Source organism: Saccostrea cucullata, unplaced genomic scaffold (assembly GCF_032062105.1).
Source record: "Saccostrea cucullata isolate Sc308-1 unplaced genomic scaffold, CSIRO_AGI_Scuc_v1 ctg11644, whole genome shotgun sequence".
In the NCBI taxonomy this organism is placed as follows: domain Eukaryota; kingdom Metazoa; phylum Mollusca; class Bivalvia; order Ostreida; family Ostreidae; genus Saccostrea; species Saccostrea cuccullata.
Window position 1 is genome coordinate 36,427 of NW_026933482.1, and position 20,117 is coordinate 56,543.

Consider the following 20,117-nt stretch of genomic DNA (forward strand, 5'->3'; position numbering starts at 1 on the left):
TTTTAGCTCTATGTTGAGCAAACTTGCATGGATGATACATCTTAGGATGCACACTAATGGACTTGCTTCAGTTGCTGAATTCGACATACATTCTTTTCATACAGCCTTCGGCTTTCAGAGTATCAATAGTATATTTCTTGACTAATAACATGCGGGCTCGCTATTCAAAGAAATTAAAACCCATGTGACATCACCAGTATAAATACCGACCGCCATGCTTGAATCACTCATATTTTTCTTGGCGCACGTTGTGCGGGCTTTAAGGTATACTTCGAAATATTTTGATTAAATTGGACTTTAGACGAAGTCTTAACTTTACGTGTTGTATACACAGTTATTTTTTAAGTGTGTTATTGTTTCTCAGATGTGGTCTGGGCTTTCACGTGGTTCACGTGAATTTCATGGTTTGTTGTGAAATTTACATGCATGTCCTCAGAAAATTCTGACGTACTCTCGATAATGGCAGAGTCGGACGATGAATCTTTTGAGGGGTTTAATAGCGAGGATATTAGAAAAGCAGAGAAAAAACTCGCTTCTAAACTAGGAAGAATAGAAACTAGGGCAACTGCAGGTTCTGCAGTGCAAAATGCACCTAATGATGATGAACAAGGGTCTTCAACGTCGACGGCAAAGCCGTCTTCGGCAAGTAAAAAAGGTAGCAAACGTAAAGGGCCAGGCAGTAATGCCACTAAAGCGAAGAAAAATAAACAAGTTGAAATTTCTGGTAATGACATTACTAGTGCAATGTTAAACATGGACACTGAGAGTGTTGACAAATTCAAGGAAATGATGGGTATAAATGATATAATTGGGTGCATTTATAACCTTCAGCAAGATAAATTGAATCAATTAGATCAATTAGAACAAGAGTCCAGTGTGGACCTTGATGTTAATAATAATGAGCGTGAAGGCTCAAGTCTAAATGAGGGAAATGATTTTGATTTTTTCATGGATGACAAAGAATCTGATGAAAAAGGTCATGATGAAGAGTTAGATAATGATTGGGACATTCCAGATTGGTTTACAACAGATAAAAAAGGGAAGAATGTTGATGATAAATTAGCTAACATGGTTAACACTCTCTGTATTAAAGAGGGCGAAACAGAGAAGATAATAGAGAGTAATCAAAGACCAGCTAATTGCACTTGTTTGTTAGCCCCATGAGTAAACACAGACATATGGAATATTATGCCCAAATTTGCTCAAAGTAGAGACTCAGGCTTTCAAGCTGTACAGAAAACAATAGCAACAGGTATTATTCCGTTGCTCAAAATAGCTGAAATGTCAAAAACAGATGAGAAAATGAAGAAAGTTAGAAATCTGATTAAACAGTCAATTATCCTGTTGTGCAACTCAGTGTATCAATTGTCTCAGAAAAGAAGATTTCTTTTGAGAAAGGTCTTGCCAAACAGGTTCTCTGGACATATGCAATGCCTCACAACCTGTTACGGTTTGTTATTTGGATCAGATATCCAAAAGAAAATTAAAGAGTTGTCAGATTTTGACAAGTACAAAAGGGTTGATAAATTTAGAGGTGCTTATAACAACTCGGGCAACAGGGGAAGAAGAAACTTTCCATACAACTATTACTATGGCAGAGGTAGAGGATCAAATAAGCCTTTTTTAGGGGGAAGGAACACATACACTTGAGATTCGAGACAGGAAAAAAGAAACCCAGAGAAATACCAGTGAGACAAACACGGTAAGTGTTGGTCAAATTAAACATCATGTAACACAATGGGAAAACATCATTAAGGATTCATGGGTTCTGAAGACAATCCAGGGTTATGAGATTGAGTTTGATGAGATTCCTTATCAATCAAAAAAGCCATCTCAAATTTCTTTTAATGACCAAGAATCTTTATCGTAAACGAAGAGATAATGGAGTTGCTTAGAAAAGGTGCAATAGGAGAAATAAATGAAAATGATGCTCTATTTATTTCTAATATATTTGTTGTTCCTAAGAAAAATGGGAAATCAGACCTGTGATAAATTTACGAAATCTAAATGAATTTGTCTCGTATGAAAAATTTAAACAAGAAAATTTAAATCAAATTTTGAGTATTTTACAGAAAGGAGATTTTTTCTGCAGTGTCGATCTTAAAGATGCTTATTTTAGTGTTCCAATTGCAAAAGAGTTTCAGAGATATTTGAGTTTTCAATGGAACAGAAAGGTTTATTGTTTTGTGGTTTTACCATTCGGAAAGCCCAGAATTTTCACAAAGATTTTAAAACCTGTGTATGCTTACTTTAGATCCATTGGTATCAGATGTTCCTATTATCTGGATGATTCTTTAATTATGAATCATAGTTTGGCTTATTGTATGAAGAATACTCAATTCATTATTAAGATACCTTACATTCATTAGGTTTCTATGTTAACTTTGAGAAAACCGTGACAAAACCAACTCAAGTAATTGAATTTTTTGGGTTGATAATTGATTCGAAAAAGTTCATGGTATTTTTACCAAGGGAGAAAATAGATAGGATAAAAAGTACTGCTTCAAAATTTATTGCAGGAAGAATGTATTAGTATTAGAGAAGTGGCAACTTTCATAGGGCTTATTGTACATGCATTTAATGCAATTTCCATAGGACCCCTTTATTACCGATCTTTAGAAAGGGACAAAGTTAAGGCATTGAATGAAAATGGTGATGATTACGATGGAAGTATAAAATTATCTAGTCAAAGTAAGAATGAAGTAGTTTGGTGACAAAGAATCTGATAAAAAAGGTAAACTTATTCAATGCCCATAGATTTTTGGATAATCTGATGCCTCTTGTGTAGGAATGGGTGCTGTTTTTAGAACAGATTACTTTAGCAGACAGTAAAAAAGAGAGAAAAAGTTCCATATAAATTATTTGGAGTTATTGGCCATATTCTTTGCTTTAAAGTATTTTTTTTAAAGATCAAACAAATATTCATGAGTATAAAATGTGATAATAGGACAGCCATTTCCTATGTAAATAATATGGGAGGAATGGTTTCAAAAGACATGGATTATTTATTTGCAAAGGATATTACAGAAAACAATGACAGTGGTGTTGTACAAGGAATATATGGATAAGCTGAAAATTCAAAAACAGATTATTAGAAAATGAAGTGAAGTAAAATCAGAAATTTTTCTGATTAAACAGTCCAGATTATTCTTTTTGCATCAGGTAACAATTTTAAAATTCAAAGGTATGCCCATATGAAAAAATACTATTGAATTCAAGAGTATTCAGTTGACATATGCAATGCCTCACAACCTGTGACCATTAGTTGAATTTTTGCCATGCAGATATCTCATTTGCAAAAGAAAATTGAATGCTCCTATATATTCTTTGCAGTTACAAAAGGGTTGATAAATTTAGAGGTGCTTATAACTATTTCCTTTACAGTTGACCGAAACTTTGAATACTCAACTATTTTCTTTGCAGTTGACCGGTTGAATACTCCTCTATTTCCTTTGCAGTTGACCGCTAGTTGAACACTGTATTTCCTTGCAGTTGACCGCTAGGAATACTGCACTATTTCCTTTGCAGTTGAAGCGAGAGAATACTCCATTAGTTAGTGCAAACACGGTTGCTTTCAATAAATAATTGAAAAAAATCATGTAACACAATGGGAAAACATCATTGAAAATATGAAAAGTCAAACCAATAGAGTTTATAAATTGACATAAATGTACTTGTAAATTTAAATGCATTATAAAAAAGCACATCTCAAATTTCTTTTTTTAATGCAACGAATGTGAAGCGAGACATAGCGACCGAAGAGATCCGTCGTCGTCGAGTCCAACTTTTGGTTAACCCAAATGTCAAAGTTTTATAAACTGCAATAATTTCTCAAATTTTATTTCTAATATATTTGGACACAATATTCAGTATGGATAAAAATTTATATCCCAAGTATGATTTTGATAAAAAAAAAATTCTAAATTTTTGTTTTTTATGAAAAATTTAGTTTTTTCAAGAAAATTTAAATCAAATTTTGAGTATTTTACAGTTAAAGGAGATTTTTTAGCAGTGGATACATCATGGGTAACCACAAAGATGCTTATTTTAGTGTTCCAATTGCAAAAGACTTTGGTTAAATTTTTTGAGTTTTCATCTGGAACTTATAAAGGTGATGATTGTTTTGTGGTTTTACAACATTACCAGAATTGTCATTTTGACCTAGAATTTTTTCATGAAAGACTTTTAAAATGTGTATGCATATTTCAGCATCTATTGGTATGGCAGATGTTCAGTGGATACATCTGGGTATTCTTTAATTATGAATCATAGTTTGGCTTATTGTATGAGTGACTTTGCATAAATTTATTCATTATTCAGCAACTATAACATTCATTAGGTTTCTGTGTTAACTTTGAGAAAACTGTGACAAAACCAAATCAAGTAATTGAATTTTTTGGGTTGATAAAATTGATATCTCAGCAACTAAAAAGTGGCATGGTATTTTTTACACATCAGGGTAACCAACAATATCAGTACCATAAAAGTATCTTCAAAATTTATTGCAGGAAGAATGTATAGTATTTGAGAGAATGCAACTTTCATTAGGGCTTATGTACATGCATTTAATGCAATTTAAAAACATCACAATAATTTGTGAATTTAAAGGGTACAAAGTATATATATATAAATGAAAATATATGATCGATGGAAGTATAAAATTATCTAGCTGTTCAAAGTAAGAATGAAATGTAAAGTTTGGTTTATCAGAAAATATCGAAATAAAAAATGGTAAACTTATTCAATTACTGCCCATAGATTTTTGGAAAAGGTTATATATAGAATCTTGTCTAAAGCAATTGCTATATTTTTACAACACAACAAGACACTTGATGCATAACAGGTTTTCAGAAAGAGAGAAAAAGTTCCATATAAATTATTTGGACATTGTTTTGCCATATTCTTTGCTTTAAAATATTTTTTTTAAAGAACAAACATTTTAATATTCATGTACATGGTATAAACATGTGATAATAGGACAGCCATTTCCTATGTAAATAAATGGGAGGAATGGTTTCAGAAAACACACATGGATTATTTCAAAGGATATTTGACAGTGGTGTTGTACAAGGAATATATGTAATTTTGAACCCAACATAAATTTCCCTGGAAAATTAAATGAGGTAGCAGATTATTATTCTGCAGGGAAACTACTACATCAGGTGAATGGAGTCTAAAATCAGAAATTTTTGATAGAATTCAAACAGTTTTTTAGTCCAGATGTAGATCTTTTTGCATCAGGTAACAATTTTAAAATTCAAAGGTATGTTTCTTGGTCTTTTAGTCCAAATGCATGGAAAGTTGATGCCTTTTCTTTTCTGTGGACAGAATTAATATCTTATATATTTCCACCTTTCCATCTGTTAGGAAGAGTTTTCAATAAGATCAAGGAAGATAGGGTAGATAGAGCTATTGTGGTTTTTCCTGTATGGCGATCTCAAACTTGGTTTCCCCTTTTACTATCAATGATTGTTTCAATTCCAGTTAGACTGCCAAGACATGCAGATCTTCTGACCGATGGAAACAGAAACCACCCCATGAACAAGAAAATCATCTTAGCCACCGCAGTTTTCTCTGGAAAGCCTTGGAGGATAAAGAATTTCCAAAGGACATTAGACTCATCATCTTGTCCTCATGGAGAGGATCGACCCAAAAACAATACTACCTTGCATGGTGAAAATTCATTTTTTAGTGTAATAAACGAAACAAAAATGTATATGAAATTTCTGACAAGGATCTGATGTCTTATTTGTTTTCATTATTTAAAGAAGGGAAATCTTACTCTTGTGTCAATACTCATAAAGAAGCTGTAACTCAGACTTTATCTTTATTAGATCAAAAATGGAATAAAAATTCAGCATTACTATCAAAATTTATGAAAGGGTTGTTTAATTCAAGACCAAATTTGCCAAGATATGAATTTACATGGGATGTGACTAAAGTTCTTACATGTTTAAAGTCTCTTTTTCCTTTGGATTCATTAGATATGAAACATCTTATTTGGAAGATATGTACACTTTTAGCTTTAACAACAGCAGCTAGGGCACAAACTCTTGTTAATTTGAGTATTAAGAATATGAAGTTAAGTCCAGAGAGAGTTATTTTTTATTTTACGTCATTACTTAAGACTTCTAGACCAGGAAGGTCATTTTCTATCACCCTTGATAGATACAAGGATGAAAAACTTTCTGTTGTGTGTACGCTACAGGAATATATTAAAAGAACAAGTGACTTTCGCAAGTGTGATCAACTTCTTGTATCATTTAAGACATTCGATCAAGTTTCCACAAGCACTATAGCTAGATGGATTAAGTGCGTAATGGAAAGTGCTGGAATAGACATTAAGACTTTCAAGGCGCATTCAATTCGTTCAGCATCTTCTGCAGCTCTGAAAAGTGGTGTTTCCTTAGCAAATATTCTGAAGACTGGAGATTGGTCCTCATCGAAGAACTTCAAAAAATTTTATTTTAGAGACATTTAGAATAATGATTCCAATTCTTATATGGATGGTGTGTTAAACTGTGATTGATGTTTTTTCCAAATAAATGTTTTGATTTAATTTATTGTCAATTCTTTAAACATGCTATTGATACTCTGAAAGCCGAAGGCTGTATGAAAAGAATGGGCCCCTCATCCAAGCATACCCTGGATGTGATGGATGAGGGACATTCTTGGAGTACAGCCTGAGGCTGAAGAGTATCAACTTTCCCACCCATGTGAGAATACATGGAATAATACATCACTTATTTATTCCCGCCTCTTTATTATTGCATACATTGACAATAAATTTGCTTTAAATTATGAGTGATTCAAGCATGGCGGTCGGTATTTATACTGGTGATGTCACATGGGTTTTAATTTCTTTGAATAGCGAGCCCGCATGGTATTAGTCAAGAAATATGCTATTGATACTCTTCAGCCTCAGGCTGTACTCCAAGAATGTCCCTCATCCATCACATCCAGGGTATGCTTGGATGAGGGGCCCATTTTCCAGACAATGGACCTCGTAAAAGTTATGGGCGCATGTCTTTTACCTAGAAACTATAAGGCTTATATAAACCAAACTTGCTCAAATGATGCATCAAGGGATGAAAACTCTTAAACTTGCTTCAGATGCTGGATTTTAATTACGTTTTCATGATGAAGTACTAGTTTGAAGTTTTTATATAGGTCTATTCCAAAGTATCAAATCAAAATTGCATAAATTTTTCATTTTTGGATGTACACATTTTGTTGGTTAATTGTTTGACTTTGCCTTACTTAAAGACAACATTCGTTGAGGTGAGCTCTGTAACCTCTGATTACCTATGTTTATAAAAGGAATAAACGTTTTTAAAAACAAGTTTAATACATATCTTGGCGTATCTGAATTTATTTCTTATTTGAATTTTTTGGTGATGCAGAAAATGCATTGTGTTTCTATCCTATTGTTACAGTTATAAGGAATAAAGTTACACGCGTGTAAGTTTGTGAGTGAATGCTAAGTCATAGCCGAAAATTATACTTTAAAAAAAACAAGCTAATTCAGAGAAATTGTGTCCCCCACTTAGAGAAAAAGTAAACCATGCCCAGTTCGGGGGAGGGGGGGGGGGGAGTAGGATCCCCCTGACTGAATTTGTAGAATTATCAAATGATATAAAGATTTGATTGCTTATTCTTTATTATGTGTATAGAAGATTCTTTTTATATGGAATATTTATCACACTGTAATGATGATTTTGTGAGAATGTACAAGCCAGACCTCATAACTTTTTCATTTCACATGCTGAACATATTGATATGTTCATGCATTGATCTTGTATCTTTTTAATATATATTTATATATTCCTATTATTTGGAATATTAGGATGAAATGTTGGTGTTCATGGAATACTGTGATCGTGGGACACTGGAAGAGGCAGCCAAAATGGGACTTCCTGAACACAACATTAGAGTATACACCAGAGAAATTCTGCTAGCTATCAACCATTTACATGAAAATAACATATTACACAGAGATATAAAGGGTAATTACAATTATGTAAATTACTTTTGTAAATTTGTAAAATTAAATGTATTTATTTGGCATCCCTGTACTTATGTAGATTAAAAGTACAAGAAATAATCTACTTTTTTTCTATAAAAAAAGGTTTGTATTTCAAAAAAAAAAAATTGCCATTTACTATTTTCATTTCTTTTCCTCACTGAGTCAATTCTAAAATAATCAGCCAATCTTGTTGGAGTTTTTGCTGAGTCAGATGCTTTGATTCTTCATGCTACTTTTTTGCACCAAAAATGTCTTATTCTGTTAGAGCCGTCCTTTTCGTGGATTTCTGACTTGGGATAGCACCTTTTTTATATTTTAGAAAGGGAACCATGCTTTAAAATTCTCCACCATAAATTTACAGACCCTAAACCATGCTACTACACCTCAGAAACGAACCGAACCGCTCCGTGCACAAAGCGTACTGTACCGTTCAAAAAGCGTACCCTAATGTTAAAAAAATGTCCCATTCCGTGCGAGAAACGAACTGTACCGTTCTTTGGTTAATTATGCAAACCATGCCCCCAATGATTTTTTAACCAAGCAATGACCAAATAAATCATTTTGGTTTATTTCTCGCAATAGCGCCAGAGAAAGGAAGATGGAGGTAGTCCCTAGCTGTTCGAAACACCTTTATCAAATATCATGCATCCGGGCTTTCAACTGTAAAAATAATGAAACTACCCGGAACAAACAACTTCAACAACTAGACAGAGTGTCTTATTTGCTATAAATCAACCTGTTGTGTTTGTGATCAAAGGTACATTACAGGCCACAAGTTTTCCCGCAAAACATGGGGTACCGTGGACCTCCGACCATGTTGGCGTCTTTGAAGTCAGTGATTCTGTGCACCGTGTAACACGGTGTATCACGGTTCCCCATTACAGATCTGATAATAAACATTTTCATTTTCTTTATTTAAGCAAACTTTTAAGCCACTTTTTTGCAAAAATATGTATATTATAGGCATTGGAAATTGGAGTTTACCTTTTTTTGTTGATTTAGCCCCCCCTTCCACATTCAATTTGCTTCTGACGCCTATGCCTATGTAGTACAAATCAGATGCTTGATTTTACTAATGAATTATTTTGTAAGAAATTTAAAACATAATATGAACTGTCTAGAGTAAAACAAACGTATTAAACTCACACTTTAATTCTGCTCTCAGACTGATAATTACTCGGCGAATCATTGGTGCAGTTAGACTTACACTAAAAATCTGTAATAATGTAAAATAAGGAGAAAAATATTACATGGGGTAAACATGAAGATTTTTACATGTACAGAGAACATTCAAATTGATTGCTCAATAGTTGTAAATGGGTTGAGTATGAACCAAAGTTGTGGAAATTACTAAAAAGCATCATAGACTAATTAATTGTGACTTTGGCAGTGTAAATATTAATAAATCAAAGAATTAAAACAAATAGCCTAAGGAGATTTTTTAATAGATTATGTAACAAGGGGTTGTATCTCTCTCTCTCTCTCTCTCTTTTGTTCACGACATTGTTTTTACACACTTTACAAGATAAGTATAACCTATAAAAATAAAGAAGAACTTATTAAAATTATTTTACACTGAAAGAATTATTGAAAACATAAATACTAGTTTATGCAAAGAATGTTTTCTGTTACGATAATACGCTCGGAAGTTACTGTATTTTTTGATTGAAACCGAGACATACATGTATCCTCTAGCATATTACATTACAAGACTACTGATAAACGCAATTACATAATGAAAAAAAAATTCCCTTGATAAATGAAACTCATTGATACTTAAATATATATTTACAGTATATAAATAATTACATTTGTTAATAACGGTAATATAATTATGTACGTGTGCAGGGATTTTCCACTGCCCCATGTAGGGCCGAATATGGGCCCCATTCCCAATTGCAAAATCACTCAATTTTTCCCAAAAATGAACAGCCTGTTTAATTTTTGAAAAATTCATGTAAAACAAACATGGTCAGGTTTGAACTCTTAATGAAATGAACATAATTTTTGGAGACTTGGCTAAAACTTTAGAATAATAGATCTGTTTTCTGAAGTAAAGTTCTGAAAATATGAAGTAAAAAGTCAATTTTAACTATCATAAGTGTTTATTTATTGAAATACATCTTGCTATAAAATTTCCCAAAAAGTTGTAAAATGTCGTAAAATTCCCAATGGGAAGGGCCTGGGCCCCATTCCCAAAATGGGATGGAAAATCCCTGGCGTGCATAAAATACTTCAAAACTCGTTAACAATGGACAAATTTTTAGCAGCCAATCAAGGACTAAAGCTAACAAACTCCACCCACTTCATTTGCATACCGTTTCCAAAAGCATACCGTTCACAAAACAAACCGTACCGTGCAAGAAACGAAACATTCCGTCCATAAAGAATACCGTACCATTCACAAAGCGAACCATTCCGTGCACAAAGCGTACCGTTCCGTTCACAAAGCGAACCGTTCCGTGCACAAAGCATATCGTTCCGTTCACAAAGCGAACTGTTCTCTGCAAAAAGCATACCATACCATTCACAAAACGAACCGTCACGTTCACAAAGTGTACCGTACCCGTTCACAAAGCATGCCAAACCGTACCGTTCAAGTGGTGTAGTAGCACGGTTTAGGGTCTGTACTTACTAGCCCTGAGCTCCAGATAATATTTTGCCCCAAAGTGTATGTACACCCTGAATTTCAAATCAATGCCAATTTTGATTCAGTATCATGATTTCGGAGTATTTTGTTAATATGTAAGTGTTTTAGAAGAGGAGTTTCTGCATTTTAAATAAATTTTGAAAATACCAACAAGACTTTTGGCTAAAACTGAGAAACATTCATTTTTGACAAGGAAGATCCTACTGTAGGTAAATTAAGTTACTACAGGCAAGTAAATCTTTTCCTCCATTTAAGATGATATCAAAACAAGAATAACTGAGAGAAAAAATCCTCATTAATATGGCAAGTTAATAAAGATGAGAAATTCACAATGAAGTAGCTCATACTGAAAAAATGTTATGTACAAACCGTGTGTAAGCATATCTTACTAAACAGAGAGCTCTGGAGAATTTAAGAGAACTTCTGATTGGTAAGTTAAAATTTTAATACAAATTATGTGGAATCCATTTTAATCTAAATCTTTGATTCTTTTCTCCTGAAATGGAAATTATTGTCATCATTACTAGTCAGAATATTCCTGGTCATTAAACGCTTTAAAATTGATATTTGGTTTTGTGAAAAATCAACACTGGGTTAACCTCAATTCATCCCATTAGCTAAGTTGTACTTGTATTATTCAACCCACCGTACACAGTACTTTTATGGTGAAATGCTTATCTATGATTGCTAATGCATAACTTTATGCCCAGTTTTAATTTTTAATGTGTATTTTGTAAATATCAATGCATATTTCTGCAAATATATTATAGTATTATACCCACCTTATCTGGAGCTCTTTAGCCCATCATGCATGCACAGAAATAATTTTTGGTAGCCAGTCCAGGTTTTACAAGCCATTGTCAACTATATACTTCATTTGCTGTGTTTTTCTAGTAAGCCAACTGTAAAATTGATTTGAAAACCATTTTCATATATACTCATACGTAGAAATATGCACGGAAAAACGTGTTAACGTAATGTCACAATGAGGCTGCAGTGACTATATTAGTAAAAATGCAATGATATAGGGCAGTGAGAAATTCAAATATTAGTATATTTTAGTTGCTTCCAAACATGTAAAGTGTAAATATAAGGAATGTTAATAAGTTTAGTGTAAATTACCATAATAATACCTATTAACCGCCTCTGCCCCTATAAGTGCCCCCTAGGTCTTTTTCAATTGTCAGGAAATAAGGGCCCCCTGTACAGTGATTAAAATCATCTAGAATTGTATCAAAAGTCTGCCAAAATTTGAAGAAAGTAAAAATGAAACTTGTCTTTTATCCAATTTCTTGACTGAAATGAATCATTTATTTATGCAGCATTGTTAAGGCTGAAAAAAGGAGGCGGGGCCTAATTTATATGGGAAAAGTTTACTGTGATGTCACACAAAAATATGACTTTTATTTATTCCTCATAATAGCAGAAAATGAAATAATTTGCAATTTTAAACTGTATTAGCATAATAAACAACGATAAAACTATCAATGCATAAAAAAAAAAAGTGGCTAATCAAATCCCATACAGCTGGTTATAAACAAATCACTGATCACGTTGACCTTGTCAATCATGATGTCATTTTGGTAAAAAAGATGTATTTCATGTGCTGTGAGAGGCAGATTGAGGAATTTTTTAGCAATGAAAAATGTGTTTTATTATAAAACAGAATATTATTCACAGGTTTTAAATAGGCTATTAATACCAATGTATATCCAGGCACGTAGCATCGATTTTGAAAGTGGGGGGGGGGGGCCAGCCACAGAATTATTTTTTTACTTACCTGAAAAAGTTGACAAGCAAACAAAAAAAAAGAAAAGGAAAATTGCCCAACGTCAAAAAGGGGGGGGGGGGGGGGGGGGGTAGATGCAAACTTTTCTCACTACCGATTCCTTTCAATATCCATTTTTTAAGCTTACAATGCTATATTTCCTTCATACATGTATTACTTTACTTTAGTATAAAGGGGGGGGGGGGGAACCAGCCTTTCAATGAACATTTTCAATAGTAAAAGTATTGTTGGCAAAAAGAGTGGGGGGGCCTGGCCCCCCCTGTTGCTACGTCCCTGATATCCTTTGTTTACTGCAATTATTCATTTACTATCGAGAGAATGTATTCAAATAATTTTGTCGTGTTTTTATGTTCAGGTTATAGATATATTTTACATCGAGGTGCCTCATAAAATCTTTCTTTCGCAAGGGCATACACTAAATAAATTTTAACCATTTTTTGAATATAGATAAAGGATATGTTCCTTAACTTCAAAAGTGCTGCTGCTTTCTTTAAATCGAGAGCGTGACTTTATAAATACACAAAATATTTGGTAAAAGTCAAACATATTTCGAAATGGGCCCATTTACTTGAACTTTTGACTATCAAAACACAAATTCTATTCGAAGCAGCAGCACTTTCCAATTACAATTAATAGCTTGAATTCTTAATTTCAAATAGGGTTTGCCCTTGTGATATTGAAATGTGTGAATGACCTACATTCAGTACACTTACTAATGCATTCATCATGTGACTGTCCATCGATAGGACAAAACTTCAAACAGTACAGAGTAGCTTAAACTATGCTTTTTCCATAAGTATTTAAGTTCTGTGATAATAAAACAGCTGAATAAAAATAAATTCAGTTTTAAAAACAATTCCTGTTTTTGCACTTCTATTTTCCGTTGATTTCTCACAGTAAGCCTTAACAGTGCTGCATAGCATAATTTGGGTGGATTATCTGAATTCACTTAAAGTAAAGTTAGTCATTTTTTAGTGATTCTTTGAATTTTTTTTTTCAAAAGATTTTTTGAATTTAAGATACGATATTAAATATTATAGACTGAGAGAAAACCAAAATAATAGCCCTTTTTAGCTCACCTGAGCCGAAGGCTCAAGTGAGCTTTTCTGATCACATTTTGTCCGGCGTCCGTCTAGCTGTCTGTCTGTCTGTCCGTAAACTTTTCACATTTTCGACTTCTTCTCAAGAACCGCTGGGCCAATTTCAACCAAACTTGCCACAAAGCATCCTTAGGTGAAGGGGATTCAAGTTTGTTCAAATGAAGGGCCACGCCCTCATTCAAGGGGAGATAATTGAGAATTAGTGAAAATTTGGTGGTATGTTTTAAAAATCTTCTCAAGAACGACTGTGCCAGGAAAGATGAAACTTATGGGGAAACATCCTCAGGTAGTGTAGATTCAGGTTTGTTCAAATCATGTCCCCCGGGGGTAGGGCGGGGCCACAATGGCCGACCAAAGTTTTACATAGAAATATATAGGAAAATTCTTTAAAAATCTTCTTCTCAAGAATGACAAAGCCATGATTCATCAAATTTATATAGAAGCATGCTCAGGTAGTGTAGATTCAAGTTTGTTCAAATCATGACCCCCGGGGGTAGGGCGGGGCCACGATGGCTGACCAAAGTTTTACATAGAAATATATAGGAAAATTCTTTAAAAATCTTCTTCTCAAGAATGACAAAGCCATAATTCATCATATTTATATGGAAGCATGCTCAGGTAGTGTAGATTCAAGTTTGTTCAAATCATGACCCCCGGGGGTAGGGCGGGGCCAAAATGGCTGACCAAAGTTTTACATAGAAATATATAGGAAAATTCTTTAAAAATCTTCTTCTCAAGAATGACAAAGCCATAATTCATCATATTTATATGGAAGCATGCTCAGATAGTGTAGATTCAAGTTTGTTCAAATCATGACCCCCCGGGGTAGGGCGGGGCCAAAACGGCCGACGTTTTACATGGAAATTTATAGGAAAATTCTTTAAAAATCTTCTTCTCAAGAATGACAAAGCCATAATTCATCATATTTATATGGAAACATGCTCAGGTAGTGTAGATTCAAGTTTGTTCAAATCATGACCCCGAGGGTAGGGCCGGCCAAAATGGCCGACCAAAGTTTTACATAGAAATATGTAGGAAAATTCTTTAAACATCTTCTTCTCAAGAATGACAAAGCCATAATTCATCATATTTACATGTATATGGAAGCATGCTCAAGTAGTGTAGATTCAAATTTGTTCAAATCATGACCCCCCGGGGAAGGGCGGGGCCAAAATGGCCGACGTTTTACATGGAAATTTATAGGAAAATTCTTTAAAAATCTTCTTCTCAAGAATGACAAAGCCATAATTCATCATATTTATATGGAAACATGCTCAGGTAGTGTAGATTCAAGTTTGTTCAAATCATGACCCCGAGGGTAGGGCCGGGCCAAAATGGCCGACCAAAGTTTTACATAGAAATATATAGGAAAATTCTTTAAACATCTTCTTCTCAAGAATGACAAAGCCATAATTTATCATATTTACATGTATATGGAAGCATGCTCAAGTAGTGTAGATTCAAATTTGTTCAAATCATGACCCCCCGGGGTAGGGCGGGGCCAAAATGGCCGACCAAAGTTTTTAAAGATATATATAGGAAAATTCTTTAAAAATCATTTTCTAAAAAATAGCAAATCCATGATTGGTCATGGGACTACTTTTGGATTTAAACTTTACAATAAAAAGCCATTTTCTACTTTTTCCTACCCTTAATGCTCAGGTGAGCGATGTGGCCCATGGGCCTCTTGTTTGCAATTTTCTAAGTGCCCAGAGCAGTTAATAGGGATTATACGGTATTGGCATGTGAATCACACAGACTTGTATGTAGGCATATATACGTGACAGGTCTGTTTGATTCACACACCAATAAATCACACAAAATTCAAAAACATTCCTTAATTGGCTAGCTCCTAATTTCTAAGTCTGAATTAAATGAATTTTATTCAGAGTAACAAAGTATTTTTAAAATTCTAATAGTAAATTTTTGTCAGGGATTCAATATCTCTCTCTGATGCTCTTAATTCTTTTTCTCACTGACTCCCCATATTTGTACTGAAAACCCAGATATAAAGAAAGTAGTGTAACATAGGTGAGCATTGTTGCATATGGGACTGTTTTTCAACAGAGAATTGTAAAGAATTCGAAGTCTCCCAAAAATACTTTAAAGCCTTCCACATTATATATATTTAAGAACTTTTCCTCTCTCAAAAGAAACTGAATTATCTTAAACTCGTATCCTTAACTGCTTATTGAATATTAATGACCAAAACATTTGTGTACATTTTAGGTGCCAACATATTTTTGACTTCCAGTGGGTGTTTAAAACTTGGAGATTTTGGATGCTCAGAAAAACTTAAAAGCCATGCAACTCTGCCAGGCGAGTTCAACAGCCTTGTAGGAACTATGGGTAATTTAATGATGAGAGAAGTCACCACTCACAGATGAGTACAGTGTACAATGTATCTCACTAGGGAAGTCATGAGTTTTTATAAGTACACTGTACAATGTATCTCACTAGGGAAGTCATGAGTTTTTAGAAGTACAATGTACAATGTATCTCACTAGGGAAGTCATGAGTTTTTATGAGTACAATGTGCAATGTATCTCACTAGGGAAGTCATGAGTTTTTATGAGTACAATGTGCAATGTATCTCACTAGGGAAGTCATGAGTTTTTATGAGTTCAATGTGCAATGTATCTCATTAGAGAAATCATGAGTATTGATGAGTACAGTGTGCAATGTATCTCACTAGGGAAGTCATGAGTTTTTATGAGTACAATGTGCAATGTATCTCATTAGAGAAGTCATGAGTATTGATGAGTACAGTGTGCAATGTATCTCACTAGGGAAGTCATGAGTTTTTATGAGTACAATGTGCAATATATTTCATTAGAGAAATCACAAGTATTGATGAGTATATTGTACACTTGATTTCATTAGGGAAGTCACCAGTATTGATGAGTACATTATACACTGTATCTCATTAGAGAAGTCACAAGTATTGATGAGTACGGTGTACACTTGATATCACTAGAGAAGTCAACAGTATTGATGAGTACAGTGTACACTGGATATTTTAGAGAAGTCATAAGTGTCGATAAGTGCACTGTTCACTGGATATATATATATATATATATATATATATATATATATATATATATATATATATATATATATATATATATATATATATATATATACACACACACACATATATATATATATATATATATATATATATATATATATATATATATATATATATATATATATATTTTTTTTTTTTTTTTAAATTCAAGGGACCAGTACATATTCAATAAAACCAAAGTTCAAAATTATACTGTATTGAAATTGTATTTTGTTTAAATTTTAATGCAGGTCAATAATTCTGATTCAGATCAAAAACATCTAGCAACCCAAACCAAATACAAAGTTCTTTTTTACAGAATCAATGAACTTAAGTTGTTAAGGAAGCTCTAAACACACAGTTTAGGACTCAGAGAAAAATATATCAAATAAGGATATGCATATTGAGACTTTTTCATTCATTTAGAACATGGATACGTGCCTTATTTGCGCAGGAAAAATGTTCAAAGACAATGTGCTATTTGTGAGCAGAAATCACTGTTGTTTAAGATGTAAATTATAAAAACAGTCATTTGGTCGAAAAATTTCGGATTAAGAGTCCAGTTTCGAGAGTCAGACGCATTATTTTTATTTTTGTAAATAGGGAAAAATAGGGTCGGCGGAATCGTAAACCAGGAGAAAAAAAATTTTGGCCTAATAGCAGTTTATTGTTTATTATGGAAAAGAATGAAAATGTGTGATTAGGCTCATGTGAGTTTTTCTGATCACATTTTGTCTGGTGTCTGTCTATCCGTCTGTTGGTAAACTTTTCACATTTTCGACTTCTTCTCAAGAACAGCTGCGCCAATTTCAATCAAACTTGCCACAAAGCATCCTTGAGTGAAGGAGATTCAAGTTTGTTCAAATGAAGGGCCATGCCCTCTTTCAAGAGGAGATAATTGGGAGTTAGTGAAAAAATAATGGCATCTTTTAAAATTCTTCTTCTCACTAGCTAGGCCAGGAAAGATGAAACTCATGTGTAGGTGGTGTAGATTCAAGTTTGTTTAAATCATAACCCTGGGAGGTAGGGTGGGACAAAGTTTTACATAGACATAATTATATAGGAAAATAATGTTAAAAATCTTCTCAAAAACAACAAAGCCATGATTGTTCATATTTATACGGAGGCATCCTCAGTTTGTGTAGATTCAAATTTGTTTGATTATGACCCCTGGTAGGGTTGGGCCACAATGGGTGATCAAAGTTTATCATTGGAATACATAGGAAAATTCTTTAAAAGTCTTCCTTTCTAAGAACTGCAAAGCTATGGTTTGTCATATCTTGATGGAAGCATCATTAGATAGTATACACTTATTTAATGACTACGCGGTAAACAGTCAAACTGTTGTCCCGAGGTAGTGGGGAAGACCTGGGAAACTGTTGCTCTAGGCAGAATTGGAATAAAAACACACAATCAATAAACAGTTTTAACAACTGTTTATTCACATTCTTTTCTATTAATTAGCTGAACACATAATATAAAGTAATAAATATTAAATCAATATTTAATAATTTAAAGTAATATTTAAGAAATTGATTGATTGATTGTTTGTGTGTTTTATTTCAATTTAATTAATTATAGAGCAGGTAAATAGTGATGTCGTGATCATCAAAACGCTTTAAACAGGCAACAGTTCATTCTGTGACTCCGTCAACAGTTCAACTGTTTCATGATCGTGCAAAAACATAAAATAAACCGTGAAAAAGTTCAAAATGCCTAATTACAGTTTATATAGTAGGTTAGGTAATAATGTTGATTCAGGTTCTTTCAATTTATGACTCCAGGGTGTAGGGTGGGCTACAATGGTGTGTATTTATGTTTTATCTTTTTTCTCAAAAACAGAAAAGCCATGATTATTATATATTAAGTTTGGGGGGTATGGAGGAATCACCCTCCGTCTGTCTGTCCATCCGTCTGTCTAGCTGTCCGTCTGTCTAGCTGTCCATCTGTCTGTGCAAAATGTGTGCGGTCCATATCTTTCTTACGGAGGAACATTAGAATCTACTACTCCATTCAAAGATTGCCCATGACCTTGAAGGTCATTTGAGGAAGTTCAAGGTCACTGGAAGAAAACATTCATAATTTGTGTCCCGTCCATATCTTTCTTATGGATAAACTTGGTAGGTTCTAATTTCACACAAAGATTGCACATGACCTAAGGGTGTGTCATGACCTTAACCCAAGGTCATTTTAGGAAGTTCAAGGTCACTGGAAGAAAAATTTTATAATTCGTGTCCAGTCCATATCTTTCTTATGGATAAACTTGGTACGTTCTAAGTTCACACAAAGATTGCTTATATCCTAAGGGTGTGTCATGACCTTGACCCAAGGTCATTTTGGGAAGTTCAAGGTCACTGGAAGAAAAATTTCATTATTTGTGTCCAGGCCATATCTTTCTTATGGATAAACTTGTACGTTCTAATTTCACACAAAGATTCCTCCTGACCTAAGGGTTTGTCATGACCTTGACCCAAGGTAATTTGGGGAAGTTCAAGGTCGCTGGAAGAAAAATGTCATAATTCGTGTCTGGTCCATATCTTTCTTATGGATAAACTTGGTAGGTTCTCATTTCACACATAGATTCCTCCTGACCTAAGGATGTGTCATGACCTTGATCCAAGGTCATTTGGGGAAGTTCAAGGTCACTGGAAGAAAAATGTCATGATTCGTGTCTGGTCCATATCTTTCTTATGGATAAACTTGGTAAGTTCTCATTTCACACAAAGATTGCTCATGACCTAAGGATATGTCATGACCTTGGGTCAAGGTCATTTGGGGAAGTTCAAGGTCACTGGAAGAAAAATTTTATAATTTGTGTCCTGTCCATATCTTTCTTTATTATGGAAAAACTTGAATCTACTACTTTCACACAAACAGCGTTTATGAACTTAGGTTGTGTCATGACTTTGAACTAAGGTCATTTATGCAAGTTCAAGTTCACTGACAGAAAAAGTTCATAATTCGTGTCTGGTCCGTATATTTAGTCTATTCTTTTTATTAGGCTGCGCCTTCGTTTCATTTATAAAAAAATATAATGAGCAATTTTAATACAAACATTTTGGAGGTAGTGAGGATACAATTTCTGGTCAAATTCTGGTCCTCAAGGGTTAGATTGAGTAACATTAGACAGGTCGGAGAGAATACTTGAAATCGGGTATTATCCGTGAAATCGCGTATAATACCCGATATTAGGGTATCGTTGAATCTGTGAAATCGGGTATTCTGTGCAACTTTCTATAAAAACAAAAGAATAAAGCAACGGCGCATTATGCCAGTTACTGTTACTTGTACATCAGTATCTTGTGTGTTTATTTTTATTAAACCTAATTCATACGGTTGTCAAATAAGTTTAAAATCACACGATGAACACTGCTGGGGTAACAATTAAAGAGGACACAATGGCGTTATTATTTTTTATATAATTTCTAAAAAACAAATAACTACACTTCGTTTGTCTTTATTTCCCATTTAAGTATTCCATA

At 33.7% G+C, this 20,117-nt stretch overlaps 1 protein-coding gene and 1 pseudogene across 1 annotated transcript in view; both read left to right on the forward strand.

The window, feature by feature from the left end:
* The window catches only part of LOC134238451 (mitogen-activated protein kinase kinase kinase 4-like), a gene marked incomplete at its 5' end in the record, with an annotated part of 43,075 nt that extends 27,123 nt beyond the window's left edge, over positions 1-15,952 (forward strand). Inside the window, 2 exons of the mRNA XM_062720578.1 lie at positions 7,847-8,006; positions 15,795-15,952. Coding sequence (XP_062576562.1) covers positions 7,847-8,006; positions 15,795-15,952 — 318 coding nt within the window. The remainder of the gene's footprint in view (positions 1-7,846; positions 8,007-15,794) is intronic.
* Positions 212-1,650, forward strand: LOC134238452 (uncharacterized; annotated as a pseudogene).
* Positions 15,953-20,117: the final 4,165 nt, after the last annotated feature.